Source organism: Furipterus horrens, unplaced genomic scaffold, assembly GCF_987537825.1.
Source record: "Furipterus horrens unplaced genomic scaffold, mFurHor1.1.pri manual_scaffold_12, whole genome shotgun sequence".
Taxonomy (NCBI): domain Eukaryota; kingdom Metazoa; phylum Chordata; class Mammalia; order Chiroptera; family Furipteridae; genus Furipterus; species Furipterus horrens.
This window is the reverse complement of record NW_028327182.1, coordinates 43,901,466-43,924,045: the sequence shown is the minus strand read 5'-3', so window position 1 is coordinate 43,924,045 and position 22,580 is coordinate 43,901,466. Positions and strand designations below refer to the sequence as shown.

The 22,580-nt window shown below is 37.7% G+C and overlaps 1 protein-coding gene and 1 pseudogene across 1 annotated transcript in view; one reads left to right on the top strand and one right to left on the bottom strand.

Moving 5' to 3' along the window:
* Nucleotides 1-538: 538 nt before the first annotated feature.
* On the bottom strand, nt 539-2,307 carry LOC149996087 (heat shock protein HSP 90-beta pseudogene; annotated as a pseudogene).
* A 1,783-nt stretch (nt 2,308-4,090) lies between these two features.
* Nucleotides 4,091-22,580, top strand: part of VWA8 (von Willebrand factor A domain containing 8) — a 432,115-nt gene continuing 413,625 nt past the window's right edge. The window contains exons 1-2 of the mRNA XM_090258845.1: nt 4,091-4,341; nt 16,340-16,417. Of these exons, the coding sequence (XP_090114971.1) occupies nt 4,179-4,341; nt 16,340-16,417 (241 nt within the window). The 5' untranslated portion in view covers nt 4,091-4,178. The remainder of the gene's footprint in view (nt 4,342-16,339; nt 16,418-22,580) is intronic.

Sequence of the window (22,580 nt, the reverse complement as noted above, 5' to 3'; positions counted from 1 at the left end):
TCTATACTCCTTACCTTTGTTTATCCAAATCTAAACTAGCATTCAAAGTAAAGCTCTGGTGCTGCCTTTTCTCTGGTTCAAAATTCTTCACATTGCAGATTTTCCATGGTTCCAATTTTTTTCAGTCTTATCTCTACAAACTTCTTTATGTACGTGACCTCCAGACACAATATATCCCTCTCTGATTCTCAGTTTTGTCATATATTTTACGCTCTTTGTATCTTTGCATATGCTCTTCCCTCTGCCAGGTATGATTTGCCCTTTTCTCAGTCTAATAAACTCTTTCATCTTCTTCAAGAATTATTTCAAACATCCCTTCTCTGTGAAAGCTCACTGAGTTCTCCCAGGTGAAGTGCTCCACTTCTGACTATCTTGAATCTAAATATCCTAAACATATATCTAATTATACCAAAAATTTAAAGATTTTTGCATACTTTAACTTCAGAACAAAATAAACAACCCCCACCCCTACAATACACAGCATCACAACCCAATGTCAAATATGGGAAGGAAAGACTTATGGCCCTTGTATCCTGCCTTAGGTGCTAGTCACAATGCAGCAGGGTGAGGACACAAGCCCTGGAGACTGTCATGTTCTCAACCTTCTTATCCAAGATTTTTTAAAATGATTTTGCAGAGCTTCATAAACTTGGCCTTCCTGCTGTCCATTTTCTTCTTTTCCTCTTCTTCCACATGTAGCTCCAGGCCCTCCTTGGTAACAGACCCGACTCTTCCCATCAAATGCCTTGAGCTGCTGCATGTAATACTCATCAATAGGCTCCATTATATATACTATCTCTATGACTGACTTCCACACTCGCTCCACAAAAGCAGAGTTGGCAACCTGGTCTTTGCTCTCACCAGTGATGTAATAGGTGGACTTCTGAGTCTCCTTCATGTGAGAGACATATACCAGAAGAGAATTTATTTGATCTCCTGATGAAACAGGGGGTGTTACAGTGCAGAAGCTCAGAAAGGCATCACCAATCAGGTGAGCCCTCATGGATCCCAAACTTTAGTTTTTTTAGAGAATGCCTTATAGAATTTCTTATAGTTCTTGTCTTCACCAGCTCAGAGATGAGCTCAAGACATTCTCAGCAATGTTTTTATGAATGACCTTCAAGATTTTGCTCTGCAGGATTTCTCAGATGTTCAGGAGCAGGTCCTCAGAGTCAACCACATTGCAGATGAAGTTGAGATACTCTGGTATCAATATCAATTCATCACATCTGTCCATGATGAGCAAATGGTGGACATAGAGGCATGTTGTTGTTGTTGTTCTTGTTCTCAGGGAGGTCAAAAGGAGCCCGAGGGGATGAATAGCAATGCCTGGAATTCCAACTGACCTTCTACAGAGAAGTGCTTGATTGCCAAGTGATCTTCCCAGTTATTGGTAAGGCTCTTCTAGAACTTTCCATATTCCTTCTGGGTGATATCATCAAGGTTTCTGATCTAAATGGGCATGGTCTTGTTCAGTTCTTCCTTATCAATATATTTTCCCTTAGCCTTGTTTTCTTTTTCTTATCCTTAGCACAATCCTCCTCCTCATCTGAGCCCACATCTTCAATCTTGGCCTTATTCTCATCATCTTTACCTTCTTCATTCTCATCTTTCTCTTCTGCTTCATTAGTGATTTCTTTCTCTCATTCCTCCTCCAAATAAAGGGTGATGAGATATCCTATGAACTGTGAGTGCTTCTTCACCAATTCTTTGACCTGACTCTCCTCTAAGTACTCTATCTGGTTTTCTTTAAGGTGGAGGATCACTTCAGTACCCTGTCCAGTGAGCTCACCGTGGTCAGCCTGTACAGTGAAGAAACCTCCAGCAGAAGATTTCTGGGCAAACTGCTCATCATCACTGTGCTTTGTGATCACAACCGCTTTCTCTGCCACCAGGCAGGCAGAGTAAAAGCTAACACCAATTGTCCAGTCATGGAAAGGTCTGCACCAGCCTGCAGAGCCTCCAAGTTTGCTTTAATACCAAATTTGGCATTGGTTCTCAGATTATTTATGAGGTCAGCTTTGGTCATGCCAATGCCTGTGTCCACTGGAGTCAGGGTGAGTTCCTGGGGGTTGGGGATTATGTCAATTTTCAGCTCTTTATCATTATCCAACTTGAAAGGGTTAGTCAGGCTCTCACAGTGTGTATCTTGTTGAAGGAATCAGAAGCATTACTGATCAACTCCTGAAAGAGTATTTCCTTGTTGGAATAGAAGGTATTGATAATGAAAGACATGAGCTGGGCAATTTTTGCCTGTAAGACGGAAGTTGCCACCTCCTCCTCTCCATGGTGCAATTCCTCAGGCATTTTAAAGGTGAAGAGATGCAAGTGACAGAGAACTGGGTGGGCAGTAACTCTGTCTAGTTCACACACCACAAAAATGATGTGCAGGGGGTGACTCAAGAGAGATATATTGTAATTCTTTATTTGTATATTTGTTTTTTATACTTGATGTGAACCCATTGCCACGTGATACATAGTGGGGTACTGGTTGGTTATACAAAGGGCTACTCAATAAATGTTGTTGAATACTAAATGTTTGATCTTCCCATTGTCTTAACTCCAAGAGGTTTTAGTGCTTACATTAGTCATTTTGCTGAATTACTTTAGATTGTTCTTCCACTAAACAGGGTGTACTGGATTCCTGTAAGAGTAAATGGAAATGCCTTATCAAGGTACTTAATGCTTTCAGCCTTAGTTTATTCATCTATAAGATGGGGTATAGTAATAGTGCAATACCTCAATCAAAGTGTTGTGTGAAATGAGATAATGCCTTAAAGTTATTAGCATAATGCCTGGACCATAGTATGTACTCAAAGTGCGTAAGCATTTCATAAACTGTTACATCTTACATTTATGTCATTTTCCCCTAGTACTCTTATAGCATTGTGCAGTTTATAAGAGAACATATATGTAAAACCATGTTGCAATGCTCTATACAAATGTTTACATTTATTATCACTGTCTCCCCAACTAAGAAGCCTGTTTCAACCTTCATGCCTTAAATCTAAGTCCTCAGCAAGAAGCACAAAGCCTTCTCCTGCTCATCTTCTTTCTCTTATAGCCTCTTGCCTCTTGTCACTTTCTTCTCAGCACATATGACAAGATTATGCACATGGTAGGCACTCAGTACTGATTTAAAGACAGCAAGAACTCAAGAGTTAATAAATCCTTTAGCTGAAAGTGAAGCCTCTGCCTTCTTTTTGATGCTTGTTTTGTGTACTTGATTTTAACATTTTCCCTTTGTCAGTTCACCCCTGGCATTTGGGAGATGCAGTTCAATTATATTAGACTTAGTTTGCTTTGTGATAGGAACACTTCCGCTTTTGGCATGTGAGAGGCAGCCTTACCCAGTGTCCTATTTTTTTCTCTTACTGAACACACAAATTAGGTTTATATAACTCTTGCACTCCAGAATAACTAAAACGATGCTTAATTTGGGTCCTTTCTGACATTTTGGCAGTTTCTATATATCACTGAGATATGTTTTCTATTTACAATTTAGGAAAAACAGTAGAAAAATAATAAGGCAAAAGTCTTTCAAATACTGTATGGAAACACTGGTATGGTGACAATGAATCAAGATTGGCGCAAGTTTTGACAATCTCGTGAATAAATTATCAATTTCTGGAAAAGACCTGAAGCAGCGAACAGGGAAAGCAACATCATAAGATGACTGGGCTAATACCCAGCAAATGCAGACAGTACAACAGCCTACGAGTCACACCATCCAACGCTCCTAAAACCCTTCAGCATTTCCTGTCCTCCTAAGAGCTTACAGGACTGCAAGGGAGCCAAGGGAGGCCGGCCTGCTGAATCCAGGTGCACAGGTGAGGGCCAGGAGCTTGAGGCGCGTGCGGGAGTCAAGGGCCCGCAGCTCCGAGGCAGTAGCACCCCAGCGGCCAACCTGGCCAGCGCTCCGCGGTGCCGCTTCTGCGGTCCGCACCCAGCGGCCGGGGCCAGTCCCCTGGGCTGCCGCTCCGCGAACGCATTCTGTCCCCGCGGGCCGGGACGGCCTGAGCCGGCTGGGACTGCCGCGCTGGGGGAAGGAGTTTCCGGCGGACTCGGCGTGGTGCAGCTTCCTGTCCCCCTCGCTGCGCCGCCCAGTCCTACGTTGCCCGCCGGGGACAGGGCTCGTCCCGGAGTCCCTTGCTGTGCCCCGCAACGCCTCCGGCCCCATGCAGTCCCGGCTCCTGCTCCTCGGGACGCCCGGCGGCCCCGGCGGTCCTGCTGCACGGCGCGTGCGGCTGCTCTTGCGGCAGGTGGTGCGAGGTCGGCCGGGTGGCAATGGGCTGCGGTCAGAGGTCAGACTGCTGCACTCCGGGGCTGGTGCTGAGACAGGTAACCCCAGGACGCCCCTGCGCTCCCCCGCCTCACCCTCTGCTGCTTCGCTGCATTTGGGAAACTGCTGTGTAACGCCTCGTAGAGCATTTGCTCTTTCTGGGCCTCAGTAACTTGAGGGGTCTGGACTGCGGTTTCTGATGACTTAGAATACGAAGTCCTTTCTCCTTCCCACAAGCAAAGGTTAATGCAGAAGCCCTCAGAGGTTGTTGAAAGCCAAACTTTGACCTTGCTCACTGAGTCTCAAGGACCTGGAAGCCTATTTTGTGCCTTGTTCCAGTCAGGACTAGTGGTAGCTTAGAAGAGTATATTCTCGCTAGAGACTCCATGTTCACAGCGTTTTAAATGTATCCTTCAAACTTTACAAGTTTTACAGTTTTCCTGTCTCACAGGTTCACATTTTCTTAGAGCTGAAAATTACAGTTTAACTTAGTTAAAATCCCTGACACTACAGTTGAGGTCATTGACACCCAGAGGGAAAAGTGGCTTGCTTGGAGATCACACAGCTAACTAGTAGCTACATTAGCTCTGATTCCTAAGCTCAATATGTTTTGGTTCTACCTGCACTGGTTTTAGGAATCTCTTGTGTGTTGAAGTTCAACCATTTGTTCTAGTTAAAGGAAGGGATGTATATTGTTCTGCTTTTGATTGAGAAAGTGATTTCTAGGCAAGATTTTGTCAATGTTGTTGCTTAGAATAATGGAGGTTTTCACTGTGAAATTATAGATTTCATTGTTCCTCTTGCTTTCCACGTTTTCTGCATCCCATGCATTTTATTTCACTCATTCATTTACTGAACACATTATTTTTCCTGAATGGAGTTGTGATGTCATATTTTGACCCTTATCAATTATTGTGACTTCTAGGGTATTTGTTTATTCCTTTGTTTTTTCTGTTCTTCGAGTTTTTGTTTGTTGCCCCTTCATCCTGGAAGGCAAAGTGTAGCATAATCTGTAACTTTAGTTTTGGAGTTAGTCTGGGTTGCAATGTCTAGATATGGGGATTTGAGTGTAGATTACTTAATTTTGTATCGCAGTTTTCTTAACTGTAAAATGAGGATAAGGAGAGTATATCTGATAGGGTTATTGTGAGGTTTTAATTAGTTAATACAGTCCCAGGCACATATTATTGTTCTTTGAAAATTAGCTTCTTTATTCTTAGTGTATGTATTTTCAGCTCTTTGAGAGTTATTCTGTTTACTTGGCTTGCTTTAGAAGAACCAAACCAATTCCTTTTAGGTTGAGAACTATCTGAACTATCTGAGTAGGCAGATGGAAAAGAGTTAATTCATATTGACGTTCTAAAAAAGAAAAAAAAGTTTTGTGCATGAGTAATACATGTTAATTAAAAAAAAACATTAGAAATCCATGTGGGTATTAATTTTTTAAAGAGTATTACATAAGGATTGGCAATGAGTTGTAAATGTCCTCAAAATTTGTGTTATATCTAGCAAATCACAATACAAGCTTTGCTCCAAATGTGAGATACATTACAAACAACATATTAACTTAAACCCAGTCATTGACTCTGGTGAGATCCACAAGGAATAGGTATGAGGACTGTGGTTAAGTGCAGTTGGAAACTCACTAGAAATCTGGACTCAAGTAAGAATAGCTCTGAGCCATGTTAACAGGAGGCAAACTCTTGGCTACCCTGGGCCATGCCATTGACCATCAAGGTTGGAGTGTCCCATTTTAAATCAGAAGTCATACACAGACAAATGTAAAAGCACAAATAGAAGTATGCCTTAATGAACTATAGTTTAGGTTGGAAAGATGCTCTCAGCAGCACTCAAACATGGGACTGTTATCTCCTCTCTGCATATAATTGATGCTGCTTCCTAGTACATAGTTTGGAAAGAACAACAGTTACATAAAACAATAGATCCAACTTATATACTGTCATTATTTTGCCTGGACTATGTATACATTTATCTTTACATGCTTTTTAGTGCCTATCAACACCTTGTATCTAATAAGCATTCAGTGGCTTATTACGTTCAAGTTTATGCAGAGAAGGAGCAGGAGAGGCTGGAATTGCCTTTTTGGCTTTCAAGATAGAAGCTTTATAAAGCCTTGTAAGCAGAAGGGAGGGTCATTTATTTTAAGAAAAAACAAACAAATCTCAAGTCCACAGCTTTTTATCCCTTGCTATCAGAGAGTCTTATTATCCATAGTTTGTAAATTCTTTGCATTTCTTTACTTCATAGTAGTATTATATGTTGGTTTAAGGAACAAAGAGGTTAACAGGGAGGTTAGTGACTGCAAAGAGTTTTCAATAGAAATAATTATAGTGTTTTCAGAGCCTAGCAAACTGGTTCAGTAGGACTCTGATGTTTAATAGGTTCATATACACCATAGAACAACATCAAATGTTAAACCTGGAAACATAACTTTATAAATCTGCTATGACATACTTAGTGGTGTTCTTTAACACTGTTATGTTACAGGAATTCAGTGCCTTTATGATTTTTATGTATGAAATAAAAATTTAAATAGAAATATTTAAAACTACTCTTTGTACTAGAAATCTATGTTCATTATAGAAAAGCAAAAAATACAGACCAATTCCCTAAAACATAATCCTCCCATACAAACCCATAATTGTCAACTTTTTGATGTTATTCCTATCATTTTATAATGTGTTTATATTTTTATATAAACATTTCACTTTTTAAATAGGAATCATGTGTGTTTTATAATTTAATCTCATGTAGCCATTATTACAAACATTAATTGATAAGTATTGTTATATATGATTATTTCAAATAGGTATTAAGTTTATATATTTACCTATATGATATTTACCAATTTTTTATTCTTGGGTATTCAGGTTGTCTATTTTTAAATATATAAATAGTGCAATAAATATGTCTATATGAATTTTTGTTATTTTAAGATTATATATTTTGGGTGTAATAGAATTGATGACTTTGGGGAGGGGAAATAAAGAACTTTGGCTTCACCTGACAAATGTGGTATAAAGGGAAAGACTATACGTATTATGGTTGAGGTTTTAGCACTGTATTTGCTAGGTGTTACCTTTGGGAAAATTATTAACTACTTTGAACCTGAGGCAGGCTGTTTTGATTCTGGGAACATTATGATCCTATTGCATATTAAACAATTAACAATAAAGTCCCAGAACAATTATAACCTAATAAATCACTTGGTAATCCTGTATTAGAAACATATATAACATGAAAATTGCTGATATATTTAGTTTTTTCTTCTAAGTTTTGTACTAAAAAAATGTTGGCACTTAACCAGTGGTGATTCCCCTCCCCCAGGGACCATTCGGCAATATCTGAAGATATTCTTGGTAGTCATAACCAGGAGGAAGGAGGTGTTACTTGTATCTAGTGGATAGAGGCCAGAGATACTGCTAACCACTTCACAATGCACAGGACAGCCCCCACAACAGTTATCCCACCCCACATGTCCGTAATGCTGCTGTTGAGAAACCCTGCACTAAAGCAACTTGTATGCCAAAGCTACACGTCAGTGAATTGTGAGCTTGTTTTATAGTTTTGAATATCTTAAAGTATGTATATTCATGAACATAATCTGAAGTTTACAATTTTGAGTGGATTAAGAGCATTAAAAGCACATTTTAGAGGGACTACCCCACATGTACCTGAGATACATAACTGAGAAAAGTGTTTTTGAGATGGGTAAAGATCTTGACAATATAACAGCTTTGAAATATCTGGGGAAAACATCCAGATTTCTTATCAGTTAGCTAAGAATTAAATAAAAACTCTCAGTCATATAAAAATTATTTAAGAATTATTAGAAACTAACAATATTAAATAAAACTGACAATGCTATCTACTGAAAAAATTGTTACTGATTAAACATTGATGAAAGAATAAAACCTTTTTCAACCCATGTTGTGGCCACAAAGCAAAACATAAAGTTTTAGATTATATAATTGGTGAAATTCTATATGGACAAAAAAGCTATTTATTCTAAAATAATGCTTTAATAAATGTACTCTATAAAAATTGATAACAGAATCCTTTGGCTTATTGTTTTCTGAAAGCTAACTACTTGATGAAAATTTATGAATGTTATTATTCTAATTACAATATATATTTTCAGAATATCTTCCGGGATAGAATGTCCTATATTGCTCTTTGAGCATATGTATATCTTCTTTGTAAAATAGGAATTGTTAACACTTGCTCTGCCTGCCTTTACCTTACAAAAAATATATTAGCTGCCTGTCATTTGGTTTTAAGTTACAGATGTGTGGACAGAAAAATACAGTCATTGTTCACAAAGGTGGGAGGTCCAGCAGCTTCAAGCCAGGCTAGATGCAAGATGTTCAAATATCTTTAGGGCTTGGGCTTTCTCTGCCTTTTTCCTTGGTCTTCCTACTTTCTACTCTCTCTTTATTAAGCCTATTTTTTTATTCTATTGGTTTAAATACCTGGCAGGCTTTTTTCAAGTAGTAGTAGTGATAACCTTATGGGCATTCCCAGACTTTTATTGTCCTTGAAATTCAGTGTCAGAAGAAGAGAGAACATGTTTTCCTGTGAGCTTTGACAAAAATTTTGGAGAAAATTCTTATGGGCCAAGTTCATGTACCCATCTCTAAAACACTGGGGCCTAAGGCTAGAATGTTTTTCTGAAGCTTGTTCAGGGTACTTAGTTCTGGGGGTTTACGTGCAGAAATAAAAGTTGGAATGAGAGTTATAAACTCTTCTCAAACCAAATGAGATGGGTTCTCCACTGGAGGGAGGGATTATATTGTTAAAAGAATGGGGAAAGATACTGGGCATGTAAAATAAAACAGCTACCCACAAAAGTTACCTAAAAATCAAGGGAATAATGTCTAAAAAGGTTTGTATAAGATTAAATGTTACATAAAAGATACTATTACTGATCTTGTATATAGAAAATATTTTTCTATAAACCTTTGGAAAATATCCTTAAATTAGGATTCTTGCATGGTGGTAAAATCAAGCCTTGTTATTTTAGATGTGGCCTTAAATTTGATTTCATTTAGAAGGTTTTATCTTTTGGATTCTTTTCAAAGTTTTCAATTCTCAAGTATGTATGCCTGAATAAAATATATAATTTAATTTATTGGTAGTAGTGTTTATGTGAGTTTGTATACTGACCAGGGGTTTAGGTTAATCTGAGTTGTGTGTGGTTTTGTTTTTGCATTATTTGTAATACGTGTAATTAAATGTTAAGCAGCATATTCTATAACATTTTTACTTTTTTATTAAGTTTGTACTTTTTATTATATTCTAGTTATTTTAACAATTTCCATTATGAGTATCTTATATTATTAACTAAAATCTTTCTTTTAATGATTGCACTTAACCAAAGTAGTTTTATTTTTGAAAAAAGTCATACAGTAGTTTCTTGTGCCTAAGTTATATTGCTTGTTGTGTTATAAGTATTTTCATTCCTTTTTAGATTAATACTTATTTAAATGAATTTATTGTTCATTTAAAGAAATACTTTACAAATGGCGTGATTTCTGAGCATATTGATGATGAACTATTCACAAAAGTTCATGAACCAGAGCTTAAAATAATTAAGAAAACAAAATTCAAAATTACAATCATTCGTTTATTTGTTTATCAAACATTTATTGAATACATGCTTGGTTTGAGGTATTGTTTTTGGCACAAAGGTGATTAGAATACATATAGACCCTGCCCACAAAATTCTATGGTTTTATAAATGGAGCAGTGATCTTTAAACATTTTTCTCAAAAAAGTTGCTATAAAAAGAGGCAATAGTTTTTCTTTTCAATGGCGAGTTGATTATTTTCATACTGATCCAGAAGTCTTTAGTGTTAAAGGTCTTAGTTTTTTGTTTGCTTGTTTGGTAAAAGTTTTCAATTCTTTTAAAAATTTGTTTATGTGTTTAATTGTTTTTGTCACATGAGTAAATTTGGCGAGGAGGAGTAAAATAGTAAATCTCAGCCACAGAGTTCATGGATTTTATTTTAATATTTTTTGTATATATAGTGTGTGTTAAGTACCTCATGAATTTGTCCTTAAAATTTCAAAGTCAAGAGGAAAAAAACATGTTAAAATACATTTTTCTCACTTATCCCCTAAATGGATTTTGAAAATATGTAACCCTTTGAACATTTTTAGATTGACATCTAAACATTTTCTTGATAAGAATAAATAGTTACAGTGTGATGTTTCCAGTGTTTTGTAAATATAGACATTGAAAACAAGAATTGTCACAATCCTCTTTAAAGTATATCTTTTAAATAGAATCAAAATATCCTAGCAATTTATTAGCTAAAATCTCTATTTTGAAAATAGATAAAAAGCTCTTCTTTAACTGTCAGAAAATTTACATTATTCTTTATCTCCTTGAATTTGAATTTCAATTATACTTACTCATAATAAATTACTTATAATTTTAATATATTTTATTTTTCAAAGTTTTATTTTTATCATACTTTACCACAACAAAAGTGTTTAAATGTTAAAACGCTTTTATCATTAGTTATTAGAGCACATTGTTCACAAGGAAATATGGAACATCAAAACGTTCCATATTTTCACAAAAACTAAAATTTTGTGGAAACATACCTGTTGATGACATGAGTCGTACTTTCCTGCAGTTGACTGTTAATTACTGTGAAAAATGTTAAGAATTTTGATATAGTAATATAAGTCAGTTCTTTGCTTTGCAAGTAGTCATTGAATCACTAAGTTAGGGAGGTTCACTAAGAAGACTTTTAGCAACAAATGTCAAATGGCTATGGTTACTTTCTCACCTAGCGGCTGCTGTTTAATGTATTCAGAAAAATGCTGATAAAATAAAACCATTACTGTAAGGGAGGTATAATCAATAATTTAATACAGTATGAGAAATGTTATTACAGAACATGAATCAGATATTGCGATAGCAGAAAGATGGATGTAATGGGATGATCAGTTCTTGAGGGAGGTGGAGATAGTGCAAAAGAAAAAACTAGGGAAGGTTCAGTGGGGAGATGAAGATATTTGAGTAGTTGTGTGAAGGAAAAGTGGTGTGAGAGTGATTTGGAAGGCCTAGGCTAAGGAAATAAAGAATCAGTCATGAGATAGGAATACAAGAGGTAGAGCTGATTAGAGATGGCTGGACAGTACACAATGGAGAAAATAGAGTTCTGTTTTTCTCATGTTAAAGATAAGGTGTCTCTGGAATCTAAATAAGATGTTCAGTAGGTCACTGGCAGGTATGGAACTCAGGAGAGAGATCTGAACCAAATTAGACATTTAAAACTTTAGTTACAGTGTCAGAGCTGGACTGTTGGTATGGATAAGATGACTCAGGAAATGGTAGCGTGATAACAGAAGATGGCCAAGAACATCAACATCTGAAGCAGGGAGGGCAAATGCCCAGCACATGTGAATGTTATTTTCCTCTTTGCCTGCAGGCATGGTTAATTGATCACTGCCCTATCTCTTAAGGAGTCCCAACTTCCATTGAGAATTTTTTCTTTTGGATTTTTAAAGAAGCATGTTGCTTGATTTCCAAATGTCTATAGAGACTCTTTGGTTATTTCCAGATCTTCCTGTTACTGATTCCATTTTGATTAGAGAACATACTTTGTATGATTTCAGTCCTTTGAAATTTATTAATATTTGCTTTATGGTCCAGTCTGTGATTTATTTTTTGAATGTTCCATGCACAATTAAAAAGAAAATGTATTACGCTCTTGTTGAGCATAGTGTTCTATAAAAGGTCATCCAGATTGAGTGACCAATAGTGTTTTCAGATCTTCTCTATCCTTCTACTCTTAATCTTAGCCAAAAGGTCGAAAGTGATTATCTTTTCTTCTGTATTCGTCTGTCTCCCTTGCAACTCTTCCATCAGTTACTAAGAGAAACATATTAAAATATTCAGATATGATTTTGGATTTATCTATTTCTACTTTTACTTCTGTCAGATTCTGGTTCATGTTTATTCCTCAGCATCCTCTTGGCCAGGTCACTACCATAAGTTTGCTGTGTTCCTCTAAGAAGGGTCATTGCGCCTTTTAGTAAGCTTTCTAAATAGACTTTCTCTGCTTGCTCTTTCCCCTTGCCCCTTCAGGGGTAAGGGTGGTAATGGCTTTCTGTTACTGCTAGTCCCATTCTTGTTGTTTTTACTAAGCTCTGGCCATACCTTCATACACAGTTCCTTTATTATACTGTCCTCAGTTACTCAGTTTGAATGTACCACCTGTTTCTTGGTGGGACCCTGACTGATAAATGGATATGCTTAGGATAAGTATTTCACTCATTAGGAAAATCCAATTCAAAAGCCTGAAATGAGTATGTTTCTGACATGTTTAAGGAACAGTGAGAAGACCTGTATGCCTGAGTAGAGTAAGTGAGGAGGTGAAGTTAGAGGGCAAATGGGGGAGCCTTATCAGAATAACCTTTTAGGCCATTACAGGCTGGAGGGTTGATCAGAGGACTGACATTACTCAATTCTTCTGTTGAGAATAAACTGTAATGTACAAGGCTCAAAACAGGGGATCTGTTAGGAGGTGAGAGATAATGCTTAAATGTTTAAATGAGAAAATTTAACTAGTGAAACCCTCTTTGGCTTGGGTCAGCATTGTGGTGGCAGAGGATGTGTTGAAAAGTGGACAATGGGATTTCCTGATAGGGTATAAGAGAGAAAAGTTAAGAATGGCTGCAAGATTTTGATTTGAGCAACTAGAAAGGTTAAATTGCCATTAGCAGAACTGTGGAGTACTGTGGGTAGAGCACATTTTTGTGGAAAGCTCAGAAGTTTAGTTTTGAATATGTTATATTTAAGTTGCCTATTAGACATCTTGGGTATCTGTGTTTGGACTTCTGCAGTCTGGATTAGAGAGATAAATTTGGAACAAGCAATATATATTAATTAGTTGCACTTAAAGGCATAAGACTGGTTGAACACATCAAGGGGTAGTTGTAAAGTAGAAAAAGAGGCTAGAACTGAGCCTCTGCACCTAAGGTTAAGAAATTGTGGAGAGGAAGAGAAAGCAAAGACAACTTGGGAAGTCATAGTGAGGTAGGAGGAAAACAGAGGAGGTGAGTGGGCAATGCGGAGAGGGAAAGAGGGTAGGGATAAGGAGAGAGGTGGAATCCCCTCTTGTGAGTCTTAACAGCAGGCAGGGCTCTGACTCCACTCTGGAAATCACAGAGGTTAGTTCTGCCTCCTACCTGTCTCCCCCGCCCTCTGCCCCTGACCCCTGCAACTAGGTCATGGGTAATAACCTAGGTTTGGCTAATTAAATGCCTCTGCCCAAGACTGAACATGAGGCAGTTTTGCAGAGGCTGCAAGAACAGATTACTTACGGCAGTGTTCTTATTATTAGAAGATGCATCTGAAAACTTTAGACTAAAGGTGAAGAATCATGATTTTTGCAACTTAAGATAGTGTTTTTCCAATTTTTCTGCAGGTTTGGAAAATATCAAATACAATGGAAAAAAGTTGTCCTCTGCTCATGGTGTTTCATTGTTTGGATTTAGTGTTGCCCCGGGGCAGTATCTCAGTGTGTTTACCAAGTCTGGACTAGTTTCTGAGCCTAGGTCTCTTCAGTGACCCATGGTTCTGTGAGTTATTTTACATAACTGCTGTAACAGTAACCTTTTACTAAGCCACTTTGAGGTGGTGTTTCTGTTACAGCAGATATGCCAAGGATCTCACGGGAACCATGCTTACTTAGTCAAGAGTAAATGAAACAATATAAATTACGTATAACAATATTTGCCAACTAGCCAGTTTTCAATTAGTATTAGCTGATTAGTTCAGAGGAAAATTCTTTTCATTTGTACCATTGAACTCTAAATATATGTCTCTGTATCAGAAAGTATGCGTATACCTGGGTTTTGCACAGTGTTTCTACGTTTTTCTCAACTTACCACATACCTGTGTCCCCAGTCAGGGACCAGGCCTGGGATGGATCTGCCTCAGGCTGACCTGTAGTGTGTGGGTTCTTGACTTTATGCAGGAAAGATTTCACAACAGGAGTTCAGGTGATTTTGAGAGAATGTTTATTAGAGCTGGGGAAGTGAAACAAAGGAAGGACTTAGGGTAGAAGAAGCAACAGAGGAGATCCTAAGCGGTGCTCTGCTTTGGCTCCCTAAAACGGTTATGGGAAAGATGTGAGCCAAGGCTGGGCTGCTGTTAGCTCACTGGGAAGTGAAGGTCAAAGTGACAGAAGTGAGCCAAGGCTGGCTGCATTTAGCTCATGGGAAAGTTAGAGAAAAAGTGGCCTTAGAGACAGGATCTAAGGGTAAGCATGGGATGAGCTGCCACTACCTGCTGCTCCCCTGGTTTCAGGTCTCATGGGAACCTTTAGAGATTAGGGGGAAGTAAAAAGTTCGTGCCTGAGAAGGAGCATGGAGTGCTCTAGATTGATTCCATGCTGATATTCTTTGTCTTGAGGGTTTTAATTTCTCTTCTGTGGGTGAGAATCTTACATACCCTTTCAGGGTGTGTTTTTAATATGCTGATGCATCAAAATGAGTGTATAGAGGAGTTTGGAATTATTCTTCGGTCTGCTTTACTTTTATCTTGGGTTTGTGTGGCTCTAATTGGGTTTTTGTTATTTGTTCCTCTGACTTTATCCATCGTTGGGTTTAGCTGGCACAAATGACATTAATTGGGTTTCTGTCCTTTTTATCTCCCTGACCAGGGTGACTGGTTAGGGAGGGGAGGTATAAACCATTTGCTCTCAAGTGTCCTTGGTTAGGGAAGATAAGGTCTTGTGATTCACTAGCTGGCTGTAAGTTACTCAGATTGTTTGGCCTTGTTTAATTTTTTCATCTCAGTTTCCCATTTCACATGCTAGAAGTTTTCCTAGCTTTACTATTCTGCCTCACCTTAATGCATTTATTCATCTATAAAAACTTTTTCCCCACCAATTCACAATTTCTTTATTTGTGAAGTCTGTCTCAGATTATTTTGGGAATGTGTAAAGTATTTAGAAGATGGTATTCATTAAGCCAGTGTTGTTGTTATTATTACCATGATTTAAGGCCTTAGTCTCCAGGATACCTTACTAGCTCCAAACTGACAGTGTTAAAACATGTGACATAACTACTTTTTCTGATTCTTTGAGCCCTTTCCAAATGAAGTTCCAGGTGCAGCTGGTGTTGATATGCCTGTTCTGCTGTTGGAGAGAGCAAAGAAAGATTGTTCAGTTTAGTCTTGCACTTAAGATTAGCCAGAAGTTGTTATTTTTTTAAAAACTAGAACTGTGTAGAAGTTACTGAGAACTTTTGCTGTTTTGTATCATGTAGGGATTCTTGGCACATATGCCACTGGGGCTTTGTTCTTTTTATGTACTTAGAAATATTGAGCCCTGGCTGCTGTGGCTCAGTGGATTGAGCGTTGGCCTGTGAGCCAAGTGTTGCTGGTTTGATTCCCAGTCAGGGCACATGACTAGGTTGCACGTCAGGTCCCCAGTTGGGGTTGCGAGTGAGAGGCAACCACACAGTGATGTTTCTCTCCCTCTCTTTCTCCTTTCCCATCTCTCTAAAAAAAATAATAAACAAACAAACAAATAATTAATTAAAAAGATTAAAAAAAAAGAAATATTGAATTTTGGGGCTATATTGTTAGAGAACTTGAAATTGTATGTAGTAAAAATAAGAACCTATAGAGGTGTAAAAAGGTTGCAGATACATGCTCACAGTACCATCCTAGAGCTTTGGATGATTTTAAATGAAGAACTTCCTTCTTTATTGTTGTTGACTCTTAGTATTGCTATTAATGAGAAAATAAAGCTGGTTAATATGCGTATTTTATTATACTTTACCTTTTTGCTGAAGTAGCATTTAAAATGCAAATTTCACCAATGATTCACTTCTCCTTTCCATACTTACACTTTGGATAGAAGTTTTATAGCATAATGTCTAAGGTGCCTGGCACAGACATTTCTATAATACCCCTCTCTGTAAGCAAGGAGAATCATTGTTGGGAAAGGCATCGTGTATGGTTTCCTCACTTGTCTCTTGTAATGCTTGTGTTTATTCTCTTTTTAGGTGATACAGTTAATATTGGAGATGTATCCTACAAGTTGAAAACTCCTAAGAGCCCAGAACTTGTTCCACAGAACTACAGTAAGAAATATTTATTTATGAATGAATAACTATTAACTTTTCATTATGTAAATTTTTAAACATGTATAACACAAAAGAGAATAACATAAATCTGATGTGCATGTCAGTTAGTTTCAGTGTTTCTCACCATATGCCAGTCTTCTCTTACCTGACTTCCATTTTTTTGTATGTTTTATTGATTATGCTGTTACAGTTTTCCCAATTTCTTTGCCCTTTGCTCCCCTCTGGCCAGCATCCCCCTCCCTCCAGCAGTGCCACCCTCCTTAGTTCATGTCCATGGGTCGTACATATAAGTTCTATGACTTTACCCTTTCCTGTACTATTCTTAACTTCCCCCTGTCTATTCTCTACCCTCCTACTGTGCTTCTCAATTCCTGCACCATTTCCTTCCTTCTCTCTCCTTCTACCTCCTTATCCCTCCCAGCTGATACCCCTCCACATGCTCCCCATACATATGATTCTGTTCCACTCTGGTGGTCTGCTTAGTATGTTTTTGTTTTTATTTTTTTAGATTCATTTGTTGATAGTTGTAAGTTGTTATTTTACAGTTCACAGTTTTGACCTTCTTTTTATTAAATAAGTCCCTTTAACATTTCATATAGTAATGGCTAGGTGATGATGAATTCCTTTAGCTTTCTCTTGTCTGGGAAGCACTTTCTCTGCCCTTCCATTCTAAATGATAGCTTTGCTGGATGGAGTACTCTTGGTTGTAGGTCCTTGCCTCTCATCACTTTGAATATTTCCTGCCAGTCCCTTAATGCCTGCAAAGTTTCTTTTGGGAATTCAGCTGATAGTCTTATAGGAACCCCTTTGTAGGTAACTTTCTTCTCTTCTCCTGCTGGTTAAGAGTCTCTCTTAATTTAATTATGATGTGTCTTGGTCTTCCTTGGGTCTAGCTTGTTTGGGACTCTCTGTGCTTCCTGGACCTGTATTTCTATTTCCTTCCCCAAATTAAGGAAGTTTTCCTTCATTATTTCTTCACATAATTTTTCAATTCCTTAGTCTTCCTGTTCTCCTTCTGGTACCCTTATGATTCAGATGTTGGCGTGTTTAAAGCTATCCCAGAGGTTTCTAAGCCTCTCTTCATTTTTTTCAATTCTTCTTTCCTCCCTCTGTACTGGTACACTGTTTATTATTCCTTATGTTCCAATTCATTTATTTGAACCCTGGTTTCCCATCATTTCACTTAGTATAGCCTTAATTTCTTCCCTATCATGCTTAATCTTTTCTGTCAATGTGAGCATGTTTATCACCAGGGCTTTAAACTGCATCTATTAAGTTGGCTATCTCCTGGTTGCTCAGTTCTCCTACTGGAACCTTGATTTGCTCCCCATGTTGGGCCATACTTCTCTGTCTCCTCATCTTGACAGTTTTCTGTGTTTGCCTCTGTGACTTTGGTAGAGCTGTCACACCTGTTACATTGTAAGGTGCAGAGCCTTAGGTATTTGTTAGTGCTGGAGACCTGTTTCACCATGTTGTGGCACTGTATGTGTGGGAGTGGTCTGATAGGGAACTGTGCTGCTTGCCCCACACTCGCTGTTTTTCCAGGCTCTTCTCCCCCTTCCTGTACCTAGCAAGCTGCCTCCTTTGAAACACCAGCAGTTTCTTCCTTCGTCCCAACCCCTGCTGGCTTTCCCAGTCAGAAGCAATGTGGCTCTATTTTCCCTGGTGCTGGAATTGTGCACTGTGTGGTGTGGTATGGCGCTGGGATTGCTTCCCAAATTTAAAATGTATGACTGCTTTTTACTGCAGCTACAGTCCCTGGCTGCTGCTGCTGCTGCCAAGCACTGTCCTCGCAGCCGTTGCCTCATTGCTGCAACCTCGTTCTCTCCATCACAGCTCCTCCCCTCCTACCTTTCTGGCTGAATATTTCTTCTTTATTTCTTTGTTTGTTGAAGTTTTATGTAGTTTGATTTTCTGGATCTTCTGGGATTTCCTTCTTAGTTGTAAATTCCTTCTTAGTTGTGAGGGAGATGCAGCATGTCTACCTGTGCCTCCATCTTGGCCCCATTTTTTTTGTTTTGAAGTATTTAAAACCTGTCCCAGACCTTGTATCACCTCACCCATGAATATTTCAGTAAAATTTATTTTTTAGTTATGATAAAATTTACATATAATAAAAAGCACAGTTCTAAGTAATCATTTTGTTTGGTTTTGACAATTTTATAAACCTGTATAGCCACCTAGATGATTTTCATTGCTGAGTGTTCTTTTGTGCCCCTTTTCATCTACTCTGCCCTGGAAACCGCGGTTCTCATTTCTACCATGATAGATTAGTTTTGCCTTTTCTTCAGCTGTATATAGATATAGTCATGTAGTATGGTATTTTTGTGTGTGTGTGTGTGTAACCGTCTTCTTTCCATCAAGGTAATGATTTTTAGGTTCACCCATGTTGCTGTACCTATCAGTTTGTTTTTATCGCTGGGTATTACTCTGTTGTATAAATATACGACATTTTGTTTATTCTCTGGTTGATAGATATTTGAATAGTTTCCATTTTTAGACTTATGAATAAGGTGCTATGAACATTCTTGTATAATGATGTGGTCATAAGTTTTCACTTCTCTTGAGTAAATAGGAGATGACATGATGTGTCATAGGGGGCATGCCTGTTTAACTTTATAAGATATTGCCAAGAGTTCTACAAAGCAGTTACCCCATTTTACCCTTTTTTTTTTAGCAAACTTTTGGTAAATATTCTATTTAATTTTATTTTTTGGTTTTTCAGTTACAGTTGTCCTATTTTTCCCCCATTGCTTCCACCCACCCAGCCCACCCCTTCTCCCACAATCATATCCCTCCCCGTTGTCCATATCCATGAGTCATTTATACACGTTCCTTGACTAAACCCTTCCCTTACTTATCCCCCTTTTCTCCCTCCCCCTCCCCCCTATTGACTGCTATTCTGCTCCTTGTCCTATTTAGTTGATTTGTTTATGTTGTTCTTTAGTTTCCTGTATTAGGTGATATTATATGGTATTTTTCTTTCTTTGCCTGGCTTATTTCACTAAGCATAATTCTATCTAGTTCCATCCATGTTGTCGCAAATGGCAGGAGTTCCTTCTTTCTCTCTGCTGCATAGTATTCCGTACTGTAAATGTACCACAGTTTTTTAAGCCACTCATCTACAGATGGGTACTTAGGCTGTTTCCCGCACTTAGCTATTGTAAACAGTGCTGCTATGAACATAGGGGTGTGTAAGTTCTTTTGAATTAGGGTTTTAGGATTTTTCGGGTATAATCCTAGCAGTGGAATTGCTGGTTCAAAACGCAGTTCTATTTTAGTTTTTTGAGGTAATTCCATACTGTTTTCCATAGTGGCTGCACCATTCTGCATACCCACCAACAGTGCAGTAGGATTCCCGTTTCTCCACATCCTCGCCAGCACAAGTTGTTTTTTGATTTGTTAATGATGGCCATTCTGACTGGTGTAAAGTGGTATCTCATTGTGTTTTTTATTTGCATCTCTCTGAATGCTAATGATGTTGAGCATTTTTTCATATGTCTGTGGACCTTCTTTCTGTATGTCCTCTTCGGAGAAGTGTTTGTTCAGTTCCTTTGCCAATTTTTAAATTGGGTTGTCTGTTTCTTGATGTTGAGTCATATAAGCTCTTTACATATTTTGGAGATCGGTCTGCTGGCTGAGATATCATTGGTAAATATATTTTCCCATATGGTTGGTTTCCTTTTCATCTTGCTGATGTTTTCTTTTGCTGAGCAGAAACTCTTTAGTTTGATGTAGTCCTAATTGTTAATTTTTTCCTTTATTTCTTTTGCCTTAGGAGATGTATCCATGAAAATATTGTTACTTGGGATATCTGAAATTTTCCTACCTATGTTTTCCTCTAGGACTTTTATGGTGTCACAGCTTACATTTAAGTCTTTCATCCATCTTGAGTTGATTCCCGTGTGTGGTATAAGTTGGTGGTCTAGTTTCATTTTTTTGCACGTCCCTGTCCAGTTCTCCCAGCACCATTTGTTAAAGAGGCTCTTCTCACTCCATTTTATGTGTTCCTCCCTCCTTCATCATATATGAGTTGACCGTATGTTCCTGGATTTATTTCTGGACTCTCTATTCTGTTCCACTGATCTATACGTCTATTCTTATGCCAGTACCAGACTGTTTTGATCACAGTGGCTTTGTAGTATTGTGTGATGTCAGGTATTGTGATTCCTCCTGCTGTGTTCTTCTGTCTCAAGATTGCTGTGGGTATTTGGGGTCTTTTTTGGTTCCATATGAATTTTTGGAGTATTTGTTCTAGGTCTGTGAAATACGTCATTCGTATTTTAATAGGGATTGCATTGAATCTGTAAATTGCTTGGGGTAGTATGGCCATTTTGATGATGTTGATTCTTCCCATCCAAGAACATGGTATTTGCTTCCATTTATTTGTATCATCCTTAATTTCTTTCTTCAATGTTACATAATTTTCATAGTACAGGTCTTTTATCTCTTTGGTTAAGTTTATTCCTAGGTACTTTATTTTTCTTGTTGCTATAGTAAATGGTATTTTCTTTTTTGTCTCTGTCTCTGATATTTTATTGTTGGTGTACAGAAATGCCTTAGATTTCTGTATATTTATTTTGTACCCTGCTATTTTGCCAAATTCACTTATTATATCGAGTAGTCTTTTAGTGGAGCTTATAGGGTTTTCTATGTATACTATCATGTCATCTGCATTTAATGATAGTTTTACTTTTTCTTTCCCTATTTGGATGCCTTTTATTTCTTTTTCTTGTCTGATTGCTGTGGCTAGGACTTACAACACTATGTTGAATAGGAGTGGGGAGAGTGGACAGCCTTGTCTTGTTCCTGATTTCAGGGGGAATGCTTTCAGTTTTTGTCCATTGAGTATGATGCTGGCTTCAGGTTTCTCATATATAACCTTAATTATGTTAAGGTATGCTCCCTCTATTCCCATTTTGCTGAGTGTTTTCATCATCAGTGGGTGTTGTACTTTATCAAATGTTTTTTCTGCATCTATCGATATGATCATGTGATTTTTGTCTTTCATTTTGTTTAGGTGATGTATTATATTTATTGATTTGCGACTATTAAACCATCCTTGCATCCCTGGGATGAATCCCACTTGATCGTGGAGTATGATCTTTTTGATGTATTGTTGGATCCTGTTTCCCAATATTTTGTTGAGGATTTTATCACCTATGTTCATCAGTGATATTGGCCTGTGGTTTTCTTTCTTCGTTGTGTCTTGACCTGGTTTTGGGATTAGGATAATACTGGCTTCATAGAACTGGTTTGGGATTTTTCCCTCTTCTTGGATTTTTTGAAATAGTTAGTTCTTCCCTAAATGTTTTGTAAAATTTGCCTGTGAAGCTATCCGGTCCAGGGCTTTTGTGTGCAGGGAGATTTTTGATTACTGTTTCAATTTCCTTCTTTGTTATTGGTCTTTTGAGATTTTCTACTTCCTCTTGATTCAGTTTTGGAAGGTTATATGGTTCTAGAAACTTGTCCATTTCTTATAGGTTGTCAGATTTCTTGCCATACAGTTGTTTGTAGTAATTTCTTACAATCGTTTGTATTTCTGTGGTATCAGTCATGATTTCTCCTCTTTCATTTACGATTTTATTTATTTGAGTCTTCTATCTTTTTTTCTTGATGAGCCTGGCTAAAGGCTTGTTGATTTTGTTTATTTTTTCAAAGAACCAGTTCCTAGTTTCGTTGATCTTTTGAATTGTTTGTTTGGTCTCTTTGTCATTTAATTCTGCTCTGATCTTGATGATTTCCTTCCTTCTACTCGCTCTGGGCTTGGTTGTTGTTCTTACTCTAGTTCTTATAGCTGTAGGGTTATATTTTTTATTAGAGATTCTTCTATCTTTTTTAGATAGGCCTGTATTGCTATGAACTTTCCTCTCAGGACTGCTTTTGCTGTGTCCCATAGGTTTTGGGTAGTTGTGTGTTCATTATCATTTGTTTCCAGAAACTTTTTGATTTCTTTCTTGATGTCATTGTTAACCCATTCATTATTTAATAGCATGTTATTCATACTCAGTGAGTTTGGGTGTTTTTGATTTTTTTCTCTGAGGTTGATTTTTAGTTTCAAGGCATTGTGGTCTGAAAAGATGCTTGATATGATTTCAATTTTCTTGAATTTGTTGAGGCTTGTTTTTTGTCCTACCATGTGGTCTATCTTTGAAAGTGT